This window comes from Numida meleagris, chromosome 12 (assembly GCF_002078875.1).
Source record: "Numida meleagris isolate 19003 breed g44 Domestic line chromosome 12, NumMel1.0, whole genome shotgun sequence".
NCBI lineage: Eukaryota > Metazoa > Chordata > Aves > Galliformes > Numididae > Numida > Numida meleagris.
The window spans coordinates 3,599,133-3,614,342 of NC_034420.1; the positions used below are offsets into that span (position 1 = coordinate 3,599,133).

The following is a 15,210-nucleotide window of genomic DNA, read 5'->3' on the forward strand; positions in this document are numbered from 1 at the left end:
TCTGGCACAGTTCCATGCTATCCATATCCACTTAGCTGGAGCTCAACTCAAGCTGCAGCCTTCCATATAGAATAGAACTAATTAATTCATATTGGTTTATAGTTAACTTTAGTATTGTGTTTTGAGTTGTTTAGAGATAATCTCCAGTTCTTCCTCCTTGACAGAGGGTGTTACAGTATGAGAATCACTTGGAAAAAAGAAGTTGCTTACATGTGCTCTGGGTGTTACATGTCCATTGTATTTCTCTTTGATGACTCTTGGTGGGATGGATGTGATGCAGTGCATTAGGTACATGAAATAAATACAAACTGTAGGTACTGAGGTATGTCAGGAAAAACTGATCCCTACATTTGATAACTTGTTGGGAAAATGAAAATGAATTAGAGGTAATTATCAGAGAAAGTAAGTGTTCTCACTTTTCAGATCAGAGTTTCTGAAACAACTGTGGATTTTTGTGGCCACTGACCCCTTGTGGCTTACCAGCGATGAAAATGTCATTTGAATAACTTCAGATAAGTAATTCCCATAGGTTTGTGATAAAGCACTCAAATTTATGTTGAATGTGCAGTGTGTTCTTTGTTTCACTTAGCTATTTCCCTGTTTTCATTCTGTTAGCTTTGGAAGAGGCATCCTTTGTTAACCATCCAGTTTAATTTCAGGCAAAAGATGATTATGGTTGTCTTCGTTTTTTAATAGTTCTGCTTGGCATATAGCCCCAGGGAGGAAGGAGCAACACATTGCCACAGAAGCATTCTTTACTATATATGGAGAGGCATGGTGAGCTGGGCTGGTATCGAGTTATTAAAGCAGATCAAATGGGAACACTGTTCTGTTTCTTCTGGTAAAAATTGCAACGGTAGTTCCACATGCAAGATTTGCTAGTTATTCACAGCTATTTCTGACTTCTGGAAATGGTTAGTTTGATTAATATGAGCTTTTAAGCCTTGTTAGCAGGGGCAAAACAGCTTGGAGATGTGCACACTAGAATTTATGTTTTGCTTTCTTCATAGAGTTCCAGTGCTGGCCTGGAGAGATTGCTCACTAGTGTAGGATAATATCTTCACCATGACTATCTTACTGACTTCACAAAATCTGTTTGAATATAAAAAGTGTTGGACAATAAGGGATATTACAGTAGCTTCTATAGGTTCCTTGGGTAAAGTCCAGTTATTCTCACATAGGAACAGTAATTGAAAAGTAACCACTTTTTTTCCACTTAACGTTAGAGTTTTGAAGGCATAAAAATTCTAAGATTGTGTGAACTCCTGATTTTTTTTTTTTTAAGATTTGAAGTAAGAGAGCATGACCATTAAACTTAAAGCTCTGCAGAAACTGAGAAACAGATATCTTCTGCAATATCTTCTGCAGTGTCTCTCTGTTTCAAAGTGATCAAGTCTTTTTTGCATTTATTTGAATGATAGTTTTGAGAAAATATGAAAATGTTACATGTCAGGGTCTGGGACAGTCAGGTATAAGCTACTACCCTGAATGCATGTAGTTGGGTTTTATAAATACATGCTACTGAGATAAGGGATTGTCTGTTAGCTGACATCTGCTACTTGTGTATTTATGGGCTTGCCTATTGGCGCTGTCATCAATAAATGTTCTGTTAGTAAGATTCTCTGTTCCTCCTTCGGTTTGGTGCTAGCCCTTATGTCCCTTTCTGTATGACATAGAGAGCTGACCTCAGACCTTAATGCATATATGAATGGTGTGGGATCTTTTCTGTTTAATCATATTGTCTTTGGGAAAATGTTGACATGTAAAACCTGTTCCTCATACATATTTTTGCCTGTTAAGAGTTTGTTCCCAGGCAAAGGAAACCTGTGTATAAAGTTTACACAATGCCTGTATCATTGATCTTGTAACGTATTTTTCCACATAGAAAGATCTTGAGAGAACAGTAAGGAGTCTTATATGGAGAAATGAAAACTTGTGGAGTTACTAGTTTGTATGCTGCTTCTTCCTGCAAAGAGAAATGTGGTCTGCTTCTGATAGAGGATGGATAATCTATTTCAGTCTAATGAAAAGTTACTAGTAGAGCTTATTGCTTCTGACAGCTTTGAAAATGTGAACCAGGACCACCCAGTCTGCTATGTTTGTAATAAGGAATCTCAAAGTTGTAACTGTTGTAAACAGTTTTCTTTCTAAAAAACATAACCTTAGCAACATGTAGTCCTGACTTTCACGGTTCTTGGAAAAGCTTCTGTACTACCATCTCATGTAAATAAAATTCATGTATTCCATATCATGATCCTGTAAAATGGTTGCAGTGGACTTCTTCATAGTAACCTTACTGAAATTCCATTGTAAGTCAACTGGCTTTATTTCATAGAATCATAGAATGGCCTGGGTTGAAAAGGACCTCAAAGATCATCGAGTCTCAACCCCCCTGCCGAGTGCAGGGTCGCCAACCACTAGACCAGGCTGCCCAGAGCCACGTCCAGCCTGGCCTTGAATGCCTCCAGGGACGGGGCATCCACAACCTCCCTGGGCAACCTGTTCCAGTGCGTCACCACCCTCTGTGTGAAAAACTTCCTCCTAATATCTATTCTAAATCTCCCCTATCTCAACTTAAAACGATTCCCCCTTGTCCTATCGCTATCTACCCTCACAAACAATCGATCCCCCTCCTGTTTATACGCTCCCTTCAAGTATTGGAAGGCCACAATGAGGTCTCCCCGGAGCCTTCTCTTCTCCAAACTAAAACTTCAAACTTTATTTTCTTGTTTATTAATATAAAGAGATGCTGACCAAAAGTAGTGGACAAAGCTGACTTATTTTTTTTCTGTGGATGCAATGTCTTACACAAATAAGTGCTAGAAAACAAGTGAAGAAGTTATATTAATGACAGCAACGTATTTCTTGGTAACAGGATTTTCTGATGAAACCATTGAATGAAATTGACTGTGCTCCTACTTCACTGTTTCCTAAGTCAGTATAGTTTAAAAAAGAAAACTTAGTAACTCCTTAGAAAGACAGGAGTTATTGAATTCTGCCTGAGTCTGCTGTTACGCATTATTTCATTTTTATTGCATCTTGGTTACACCCAAGCTTGTGATGTAACTGCTTCTCTCTTAAAGGAAGTCTTAGAAACTACTTCAACTGCATCATGTTCCCCGAGGCTGTTCTCCAAGGACAATGCTATAGAGCTCTTTATAACAAAGGAGGAAAAAACTAGCTTGTTTATTGCCAAATGAGACCCAGGTGCTTTGAGTGTGAAACAGAATAAATGACCAAATTGGAGAGTGAACCCAGCGTTACTTGGATAATTACTGAGTGTTAAAAGCAGGACCGCTCCATTAAAACTAGCCCTTTAAAAAATTTAAAAGCAGAATAATTCTGACTTTCTGAAAAATGAGCTGAACATTAGGTAGTAATATGAACACAGATGTTGAATCAAGTTTGAAAGGTGTTGAACTTGCAAGGAAAGGAACAGAGTACCACTAATATATTGACAAACATATCATGCTTTGATTTTGCAATAAAGCTGTTGATGCTCAGTACAAAAGCAGACGTGTAATCCAGAGGACAGTAGGTATCATGAACTTTCCAGAGGTTAAAACTAGCTAACCATTATATAAGAACCATCCAAACAAACTAGGTTGTTGTTATATTCTAAAAACCTAAGTAATTACAAGACCCAATAGCAGAGCTGATAGTTTTTATCATGGTCTGTAAATTAGCCTCAGTTTCTGGGTAGAATGTGTTCAGTAACACACATAAATAATATTAGTAAACATATTACTGCAAGACATTTTAAATGGAAAGTACAGTTGTGTATATGAACTTGTTTGTTATGAGATCACGTAGCAGAAGGGAACCATAACCATGCCAATTTGGTGATTTCTGCTCATATTTTGAGTATTAGCAGTTTTCATGAAACATGTTTTACTGATAATATGCATCTCAAACTTCACACCATTTCCGTAGCTTAATGAGAAATAAAATCTCCTTGGAAAATTGCACAGTGTCCCAATTTTGATTAACACTTGGCTTGTTTACATACTTGTCATGGGAAGGATGTGAGTTCCTATTGGAGGCTATGGATAAAGCTTGGAGGAAATTTCTTGCATAGTTTGTGATTGTCCCCTCATTGTATGTTTGCAGAAGAGGGATTTTGGTGTTTCCTCAGTTTGCTTTTTATACAGAGTAAAATTGTTGTGCTATGAACTGAGCATGAAGCTGAAAGTGCTCCTTCCGAAACTACTGAATTCAGTTGTTTGGTGTGATCAAGTGTCACTGCCCAGACCTGCACTCAGTGTGTATTTGTACACCCTGAGAGAAGTTGCTATAAAAATAGTAAATATAAAAACCCACTTTTGCAATGTTACGGGTCATGAAAAAAATCCTGTCAACTACAGAGAGATGGTGATGCATGAACTTAGTAAAATCCGGATGGATTGTGATTGCGTTAAACCTGAAATCCTTGGGGTACACTCATTAATGTCAATACAACTCATTCACCCAGGAATCAACTAGAGCAAGCTTCTCTGTCCAGTTCAAGGGTGATTCCACAAAACCATATATTTTGTGCAAAAAAAATTGGAAAGTTAGTGTACTGTCAATAGTGGTCTCTTCACTGTGTATCAATAAATTCTTTCTGGTTGACAAAGACTCTATTAATTTTGAACTTTCTGGATTAATACATAAGGAATGCACATCACAAGCTTGGGTATGAACAGAATGTTGTTTTACTCATTTATTTGACTTGTAAGCTCTAAAACTCTTTCGAAACTTTCTGAAATCTTCCATTAGCTATGCTGGCTGTGAGAACAAAGTGATATTGAGCAAGTAAGTGGCAAACAACAGCATGATCATTGAAATGGGATTCTTCATTGTAATTTGTAATAGACAACAATGTAATGTCGATTCTTCTTGAACAAAAGGCTGAAATGATCTGCTGAGAAATACAAGCTTCTGTGGGTGGCTGAAGTGGCAGATCAAAATAGTCATTTTATGATATAGAAAACTGTTTCCCATGTCTGAAAGGCTACAGACCTAGGAAGTTGCTGACTCTTATCTTGCTATGTATAGTTGCATTTACATATTGAACTTTTTATTTTCCACTCCTACTGATCATGCCTTTGATTTAGATTAGCTGAAGCTCCTGTTTGCTTTCATTGTGAATGGAACTCCGTGAGACAGCAGTCTCTGATCTAGAAGTGACCCTTCCTATTGTGTAAATACAAGAGATCCAGCTAAGTCTGTACTCCAAAGAAAGCGTCCCCTCCAAGAAAACATGACAACTGATTTGAAAACAGTTTAAAAATTCTCTTATCAAAATTGAGATACTTCTATTCCTACAGAATTTATCCAAATAATAATAATAAAAAGAAATAAGGGTAAAAACCCATATAATTGTAGATTTTTTCCTCTATTTCGTGCAATTGTGATAAACTACTTCAAACTACTGGACTGGCTGCATATTCTCTCTTTCAAACCTCCACTGGCTGTTTCTTTTTTTAACAGTCAAGGGGATCTTAATAGTTAAGTTTCTCCTATCCCAGCTTCAGACAGAGGAAAAAATATTGTTAGCCTGGTTGGAGCCAGGAAGGTAGGAATTTCACAGTTAATAACTTCTCCATTGTTGTTTTAAGAGCCCTTGATAGTCTGTGATTGACATTGACATTATTTCCCTCCTTCCCTTGCCTTCAGGACATGGGAACCCCCAGAAGTACTAGGGGCTGAGGGAGGAAGGGGAGTACCTGGCACTTGTTGAGATCTGCTCCGAAAGTAATGCCTCCTGTTTTATTATGTCTGCCCATGATGTCAAAGGCGGGTGTTGGTGGGATGGCAGTAGAGGTCGAACCTCCTGCTGATATTCCATTACATTTTGTTGCTGTGAAACAGATGGTAGAAGAGGGGCAGTCTGACAAACTTCTCTCTGACATGGAAGTGTTTATGAAGGAAAGGTGTGGGATTGAATTCATCCATGTGGAAAAAATGGCACCCATTGACGTTCACTGACACTTGCTGAACATTTATGGAGATCAAACAGTGGATGTGAGTACAGTGAGGTGGTGGATGGTGCATTTCAACAGTTGTGACAGTAATGTTCACATTATGTTCCAGATGGCCACACGTGGCTGTCACACCATGAAATTAATATCTTAATCAGCTCATCCATGCAAATTGTTGGATTGTGACCGGGGAACTATGTAGGGAGCTGAATATCAGCTTCAGTGCCTTGGAAATGATGGAGGCAGTGTTGGATTATCATGAAGTTCGTTCCAGGTGGGTCCCACAATTGCATACCAAGGAAGAGAACGAACACCATATGCAAGTTTGTCAGAACCTATTGAACCAATACAAGGCTGAAGATGACAGTTTCCTGGATCACATAATTACCGGTGACAAGATGTGTTATCACCACTATGAGCTGGAGTCAAAATGGCAGTCCTTGGAGTGGTCCAGTGTAAATTCTCCATCAAAGAAAAAGTTCAAGATTCAGGAAGGTCATGTAACTGTCTTTTGGGATAGATAAGTGGTGATCCTTCTGGATTTCGTGGAACCTGAGTGAACCATCAATTCTGACTAAGGTGAAGGCTTGAGCTTCCAGAGTCAAGCCAGAGAAGAAGACCATCTTTCTCTTGCAAGGCAATAATGCCAGTCACCATAGCATTTTGAAGACTGTGGGGCACACATTGCCAGTCTTGGCTGGACTGTGCTACCACATCCACTGTATAGTCTGGATTTGGTGCCTTCTGACTTTCTTCTGTTCGAGCTGCTCAAAGATGGACTGTGTGAGCAACATTTTCCTAGCAATAATGATGTGAAATAGTGGCTCACCTCTGCTAGTGCAGATTTTCATGATCACAGCATTGAAGGATCTTGTTCATTTCTGGCAAAAGTGCATAGCTGATGGTGGTGACTGTTGAAAAATAGTGCTTTGTAACTAAGAATTTTCTCTATCAAATAGTATTATTGCGCTCTTTGTATCTGTTGTAGTCTCCATGGAAATAAATAACAGACATTACTTTTGAGGGGACCAAAATATATAAGCAGAATATTTTTGATAGGGGAGAGGGAATGTGACTTTTCTTGAAACAGTATGATGTTTTGTGTGGCCCGTCTCAAAACAAAAAAAAACAGAAACACCACAACGAGCCAAAAATACGTAGGAGGATGTATGTTGGTCACTTTTAATATTCACTAATTTCGTAAAAGTCTTTTTTGGTCTATCTGAATCATAAAGCATTAAGTTGCAGCTTGTTATATAAAGATGTGAAGTAATGTATCTATTTTTATTATGTGAGAATAGTATTTGAGAATAGAAATCTGCATCTAAAAGTATCTATGAGAAGCAAACGGGGCTTACTGGAGGTGTGTGAGGATGTCCAGAGTTGGAACACAAGGGATTTGGCTAAAGTAAATTGAAATGAAGAAAAGTCACGTTCATAGAGGAGTATATAGAGATAAATGGATATGTATGTACACACTGTGTACACACTAGGTACAGACATACCTGTCTTTTGGTTGCAACTCTAATTACGTATCTCTTGCTTTGCTTCTTGCTCTTCATTTTTTTTTAAGTTTCACATCGGGAAGACTTTCAATTTGTGCAGCAGACAGACTTTATAGTCTAAAGAGGCTCTGCAGTTCTTTGAATACATACTTAAAATCTGTATTTGTATTGCTTAGCATAAATTAACATTTTTTGTACTGAATTTTATTTATTTCCTGGTAAACTGAATAGAAAACAGAAAACATAACAAAAGCAGGAAGTCAGCATCTGTAGTAGCTTAGACCCACTGTACTAGTAGGGCACTATCAGATCTCCAGTTGAAACTCTTAGTAAGAGCAAATGAAGGAAAACACATAAATGATATTTCTATGGAAAATACTCTCAGCCTGAAGTATCTTGAGACAGAGAGAGATCACTGGAATCATCAGCTGGATTTTTGTCATTAATATCGCTTAGTATTTTTCTTAGTTGTTTGTTACTTCTATACATACACAAACCAGCAACTAATCGTATGCAACCAGTTGCTGTGCAGAATGACTGACTGTTGCACAGAAAAATAAACTACATTTGTTCTTTCAAGCTATCATCAACAGTATTGGATGCTTCTAAGTTTTTCTTGCATTACAAAATTGTCCTTGTCTTTCTCCAAACCTTATACGATCATTTTTGAAGTGGAAATTCTAAGTTTTCAGTCTTCAATGTATAGATACACAGTGGATTTATATAGAGAGTAAACATGCCATCTAGCAGGCTTCTGATCATTTGTAACACTTTACAAATCTCTGTAGAGGACTAAGATAATGTTTTTGTGATGTACTTCCTGATAAGTGACTGTTGGGCTGGATACTGCTGTATTTGTTAAGTTGGAACTTAGCAAACAAGTAAACAGATTTTCAAGTTTAACTTGCAAAGAATTATATGTTATTTTGCCATTCATGCACTGAATACCAGTAGTTCTTTCTGGAGTTTGTAATCAGCCTTCACTTTGTATTACTAAGGGAAGACAAACACTCTCCATGCTCCCATGTTTTTAGGTCACCTATGTGAGTATGCTGAGCAGTTTGGGTCCCCATAGAGGTCCTCGTTTGCCGCCAGTGGAGACATTAATGCTCTTTCTTTTTTTAAATCCATATATATGTATCCATGCAAGGATTATGTCACAGAGTTGTTTTGGAGTAGATTCCATGGTGCTTACAAATATTTTAATCTTTCAAATTCTCATTTATCTTTTAATGAGCTTCCTGGTATTCATGAAGGTCTGCTTTTCAAAGTTAAACCAAGGAATCCAATATGGTGACATTTCTGTTCTCATAGTCATGACTAAGAAGTATAATTCAAGAACCAGATCCTGTGCACTTTCCTTGATAGATTTTTTCTCATGCATTCCGTTATTATGGCACTCGTTTGGGGTATCTTTAAGTATAATCTTGGCACCATACTCTGTGTGACAGTTTGACATCTTACATGAGGCCAGCAGCTCAGTATCTCGATGGAACTGGGTTTAAGCATGCAAAAGACAAAATATTTATTGGTAATTTTTTTTTTGCTTACAAGTATGATGTAATTTTGATTTTTAATGATAGTTTCTTTAATTGGTGATAAGCTTTGTGATACCTGTCTTTAAAGCACAAGAAGCTTTATTTCAGTAACTTGAAAAAGTGCGTAAAATTAAGTATGATTTTCTGGGAGGAAAGATAGGAAAAAGCACTGAAGTACTATCTTTTTCTGTTCTACTATTTTGGCTTCAGCATCACATGTGTTTTCAATTCATTTTAACAGGTGATATCTTAAGCAGTTACACCTGAGATCTTTCTAATCATGCATTTACTTGTTTCTTTATTTTTCTTTTGAGATTGACACCTTATAGTAGCCATAGCTGAATCAGGATCACAAACTACTGACACTGTTGTGCAGTGTTTATGGAGGAATTGTTACCTGATACCTACTTGCCTGCCCACGTTGACAAGGTCTGTGACTGTCTTGGAGAACAGACTACTGCTTTTAATGCTCGTATACCTGCTTGAGTCAGTGTGAGTAGCTACAGCTGACCCCTGTAATACAGTCTTTGACTCATCTCAATATTAGCTGAGTAACAAGTTCAGATCGCTTGAATCAAGTAAAAGGCTTAAAATGTAGAGGAAGGGTTAAAAAGTGTTTTCATATGCCTGGCCCCAAATTACAGCCCAGCACCTGTAAAATTGTGAGTGACTTCAGCTGCAGTAAGCAGTCCCTGACATTGCAGTAGAAAACTGGTTGGCTGTGAGGAGGAACAGGCAAGCCTATCTTTGAGGTTTTTTTTAATTTTGTTTCCTAATTTATGTGTCTTGTAGCTTTTCCCTCTGAGATTTCCTTTTTTTTTCCTTTTCTATTTTTAAATGGCTGAGTGTACTCTGTTTAAGAAAAGTAGCCTTCTTTTCCAGACTGATCAGAGCGGGTGAGACTTTCTTACAACATAGCTCACCGCTTTCTTATTTTAAAGGTCTAGTTAATTATCTTCTTAGAGACACGCTATCATTATAATTGATTTATTTTGTCCCTATCTTCTTTTATACCTGTCTTGCAAATAATTTCTTGCAATATCCAAAATGAATCAACAAGTAAACTAAGGTATGTTAGGAAGTAATAGTAATGTGTCTTGCTGTCTGTTGTACTGAAGGGAGGACTTATTCTGTTCTTAAAACTTTATGAGCACATCTAATAAGAGGCTAATAAGAGTTATTCGAAACTACTGTAGTGGACAGAGATATGCATTTATAGATATATAATGCGCTATGAGCATTATTATATGTCAGGTGTTACACATTTTACAGAAGTAGGTGCTCCTGAAATATCTCAGTTCTTCAGACTACAAATATTACTTTGTGTTTCTGTGTAAGGTGATTAAAAGAGTTGATTGCTCATATGCCTGATTTTATATGAAGGATTTTAATAGGAGGAAATAACATTGTATCCAAACATAGTAAGTTTGTACCCTTGAATGAGTTTCCCATTACTAAGCTTTTTTTTTTTTTTGTGAGAAGTGTGATGATGCTTTATAATAATTTCAGAAGAAACAGTAGTTCACTTCTGTAGCAAATTCCAGCATACAGAAATGAAGGTATTTGTAGCCATTACTATTTATTGCTCCCAAAGCATATTCCAACAGAAGTACAGGTGTACATACATTTGTGCCTTGTGAGGGGATGTTGTGCTGTGTTAGTGTTGTGATCTTACACAAAGGTGATGTATGGACTCCAGGGGGCCCATTGATTGTGTGTTGAGTACTACTGAGTAAATCTGGTGATCAGTTGTCTTTTATAGGTCATTTATGGGGACTTGAAGAGCAGAATAGTAAAACAGTATGTGTGAAGTTATATTTCCCATGTGCAGTAGTGTTCAAGGTAACTTGGATGATGGAGGGCCTTGCAGTGTATGGAGGCTGTTGACTATGCAGTCAGAATGCATTAGATCAGGCTTACTGCTTGACTCAATCCAGGTATTGCCAGCATTTCTGTGACCCTTGGGAGAGTCTCTCTACACAGTTCTTCAGCTTCCAGGAGATTTTATTAGTCTGGGCTCCATGCTGTGCACATCCACAGAGCAGCTTCTGGTCCAGCACTGGAGCTAATCCGTTCTGTGCCACTAGTTGATGATGTATCTTCCTCCCCAGTGCACTGGATTCCCTGAATACTTTGCAGGTCTTATTAGCTCTAAAACATTCCGTTCAGAATAATTCAGGGGCTGAACAACTGCATTCTTATCCAGCAGTCAAATAAACTGAACCAGATCTTCTCTGGCTCTGTAATCAGATTCCTTCCTTCCTCTATGTGTACCTCGGTTTTGGTACAGTGATGGTGGTGTGTGTGTGCAGGTTGTGAGGCCAGTGCGTTTCTGACGTGAGAGGACAGATGAAAGACTTCATCTGTAGTGTGCTATGAGTCCCAGGTGGTGCTCTCACTTCGAGCAATGCAAAGGACAGTCAAATTTTGACCTGTCCAAAAAATCTTTTTACATAAATTTAGCAAATTTTGTTTATGATCTTTTTTTCCATCCACTTTTATTTTACTGGAATAAATGGCTTAAAGTTGTTCAAGATACTTGTTATAAAATGAGAAATACAGCTGCATTTAGAGTTAACTACTTGATAGGGTCAAGATATATGGTGATATGGAAACAAAAAGCTGCAACAGCTAAAAGTCTCATATGAGCGTAGGGAATTTCTGTACTGCTCTTGTGATTTTTCTTTTTAATTTTTCCTGTGTGAAGGTGCTGCTGCCAAACCGGATCCTTAAAGCATGTTCAGCTAGTGCATTGAAGTTCTGCTTAAGAATGCTACATTAGAGCTTGCCCTGCCCTGTGCTGGCATTCCTAGTGCTTACTTCACTTTGCACTTGAAGTTTCTTTCTGTGTCATTGGGTTTACTGGTAGATGAGGATAAAATCAAGTTCCCATAAAATGATGCATTCGGAGCTATTCATTTCATTCATGCTTGGCGCTTCTCATTGAACTGAAGGAAAAAAGGGCTTATTAATGTTTTCATTAAATAATTTTAAACGCTCTGTGTTTCTTTTAGGAGATTTAAAAGAATCTTGTCTTGTAGTTTGTTAACTTCCTTAACAAACTTTCTCTCAAGCATGGGAAGAGAAATAAGAAGTATAACTGGGCCTTTTCCTAGGCTGTTGGTGCTGTACTGGCACACAGTAAATATGGCCATATTCAATGTATAAGATGCCTAAGATAGTAAGAGCTGATCTAGACTTTGGTGAATATTGAATTATGATCTATTTACATACTGTAAGTGGTGGTGAAGAGAAACAATATCCTGTTAATTTCCTGTGTTCCCCTGAGAATCAAACTCTGAATAAAATGACTTTGGCATAAATGACAGCTTGAAGCAAGTCTTAGAAAGTGATGGAAATGCTCATAGAGTCCCATAGCTTGAGCCAAAACAGTACCATGGACTTCTAAAACATTTCTTGTTACCTCAGGTTCTCTTAGTTATCAATAATTACCCCTCTTTGGCTCACCAGCTGCAAGCCCTATTTGACAGAAATACCGTATGCTTGCAGTATTCTGAGGACACTATCACGTACTTATAGTACAGGAGCACTAACATATGGATGAGTTATTTTCAAAATCAAGTTTATGCATGAGTTGAGGCAAACTTATGATGACATAATAGTACTGGTCTTGTCAGGAGGCTTTGGCTAGCTTACTGCTGCAGTGTGAAAAGATCAGCTCTTCATTTCTAACAGTACTGTGCTAAAATTTTACAGCCTGTTTAGACCAACGTGAAATGTTTACTGTCCGTGAACAGTAGATTGTAATGTGAAGCTGTATTCTCACAAATATTTTTTTCATTGTATGTTAAGACTTTTTTTCTATCATATGTACATAACTGCAAATATGAATTTGCTGAGGGTGAAGTTGTATGCTCTCAACTATAATGAGAAGTGAGGCTAGCTTGATTCAATATGAAAGTGTGAAATTTCACACTGCTAAAGGAATCCCGTTGGAAAACTCCTATATATACTTTCCCAAATGCAGACCAATTCTTAGTATTTCCTATGTTCATGTTTAGTGTTTCATTTACTGATTTGTTTATTTATCTCAGAAATTAGTTTGGTTACTTGGTGAAAGTGGTGTGAAATAACCAATTCCTATATCTGCTTATGTCAGCAAGCAGCATGCCTAATACACACGTGTTTAGGCTCTTTAAGCAAGCTTGCATATCCAGCCTTTGATCTGTTATAGGTGTCAGAAAGAGAAGTAAATAATTCCCTTTTCCCTCACTGCCCCTTTCTCTTGCAAGACCTTTTCACATGTTAGCCATATGAAGATTGCATTTCTAACCCCGCAAGGTTAAAGTGATCTCTGAGGGAGGCCTTTCAATTCAAAAAAAAATTTTGAATTCTCAGAGCAAAAAAACTCAGTTGCAAGGAAACTGGACACCAGATACCGAGTGCTAAGTATCAGGAGGTTCTGAAAATTCTGGCTTTCTTCTGCGATCAAAATTCTAGCCAATAGACATCTGTTATCAAGGTGAAATTTAAGTTGGATTGGGAAGAAGGGAGGCAAGAAGACAGTAATACAAAGACACGTGGAAGAAGCCAGCTCCCTGCTTAGAGTGGCGTAGCTGTACAAAATTGTTAGGCTAACTTCAGTATGCAAATAACATTGATTAGAACTGTAAAAGCAAGTAACTGTTTTTATCATCAATGGAAAAAACATTGAGAGGAAAAAAAAAAACATTTATTGCTAATAAAACTGCTTTGAGATATTGCAGGGCTGTGTTTTACCAAGGAAAGAAAGTTTGTGTGTTTTTTTTTTTTATAGCTATTGGGCTGGAGGAATTTGTAACACAGTAGATTTCTTAAAACTGATAATATCTGCTCATCAGCATAATTTTTTTCAAAGTGAAACATCTAGTGTATGAACACTAATATTCTTCCAGAAATGCTTCAGAGAACAGCTTAAAGGTAGTATTTCAAAACTCCAAGTGTTTGTCTGGTTATCTGTGTTTTCAAATGTTCTCCAATGCTGCTTGTGTTTTCAAAGTGGAGATTTAAGAAATTTCAAAATGAATAAAATTGTCATGTGTGCGTACTGGAGAAATAATAGCTAATCTGGAAATAAACTCAGTTATTCAGGTTATTTAGGTTGCCGCACCGAGATGTTTATAGAGCAGAAGAGAAATCCAAGATAGCTCCTGATAATTTTTCCTCAGAGCACTGAAAGCTGAATATGGGAGCCATACGTTTCACTGCTGGAAGGCATCCAGAGCAAAACTGAAGATAAATAAATGTGTACTCATCCGTATTAAAACATTCAAACTTTCTGGTGACTGTCACTTGACTCCCTACCTCAAGAATGTGGGCAGGTGGTCTACAGATGGCACGATCTGTTTAGCTCATCTATGATTAACGTGCATAAGTGCATTCTATGTTGAATTCGTAGCATGAGCTTTAATACAATAAAGCTTCGTGTGTTTATGCATACTCGAATAAGCTTTTAAAATGAGAAGACGATGTAACGTAATTTTTGTTCTAATTCTAACATTTTAGGCGTCTGAACAAGAACAAATTGCAAGTTCTTCCAGAACTCCTTTTCCAGAACACACAGAAGTTAACCAGATTGTAAGTATAATCTGATTTATATTTCTACTATATGTTCCTTATGGATTTGCATGTTTGTATTTTGACTGTGGTGAGAGGTTTCATGATATTAAAACTGCTAGGTTGTAAAGGTTTTTAGGGTGCTGTGTTGTCTTTGTGTGTACTAGTAGTTCAGTAGAACATAAATATGAAAGGGGCTTCAAGATGAATTCTTCTCAACTCTCTGTGTGTAGTTATAGAAATCATGAAAAGTGGCAGCTTCTCATCCATTGTGGTCTGGATGCCCACGAGAAGGCTGGATGCTCTCATTATCTAGAAATTAACATGTTGGCATAGTGCAGGTTGTTTTGATTTTTTTTCTAAATTTTTTTTTCATCTTACTGAAATGAAAAGAAAACTAAACACCTGTCTCAAATGTTTTGATGGCAGCAGTATCAGCTTAAACACAGAGAAGACAACCGTGAGGTTTGCATCATTGTTTTTCGAGGGGAAAAGGGAAATGTTAATACAATCACCTGTTTGGGGAAGGGGAAGAGTGTATAGAAATTAGATGGATGAGGAGGTGCCTGCACTGTTACTAGCAAGAAAAGGATAATCTGCCTTTTGAAAGAAGTAGTCAAAAGCTGTTTGAAATAAACTTTGGCAGGA

General features: G+C 37.5%; 1 protein-coding gene across 3 annotated transcripts in view; it reads left to right on the plus strand.

Moving 5' to 3' along the window:
- SLIT3 (slit guidance ligand 3) overlaps positions 1-15,210 on the plus strand; it is a 536,914-nt gene that overhangs the window by 96,034 nt on the left and 425,670 nt on the right. For all 3 annotated transcript variants that reach the window (XM_021410240.1, XM_021410241.1, XM_021410242.1), the window contains one exon: positions 14,512-14,583. In XM_021410240.1, the coding sequence (XP_021265915.1) occupies positions 14,512-14,583 (72 nt within the window). The remainder of the gene's footprint in view (positions 1-14,511; positions 14,584-15,210) is intronic.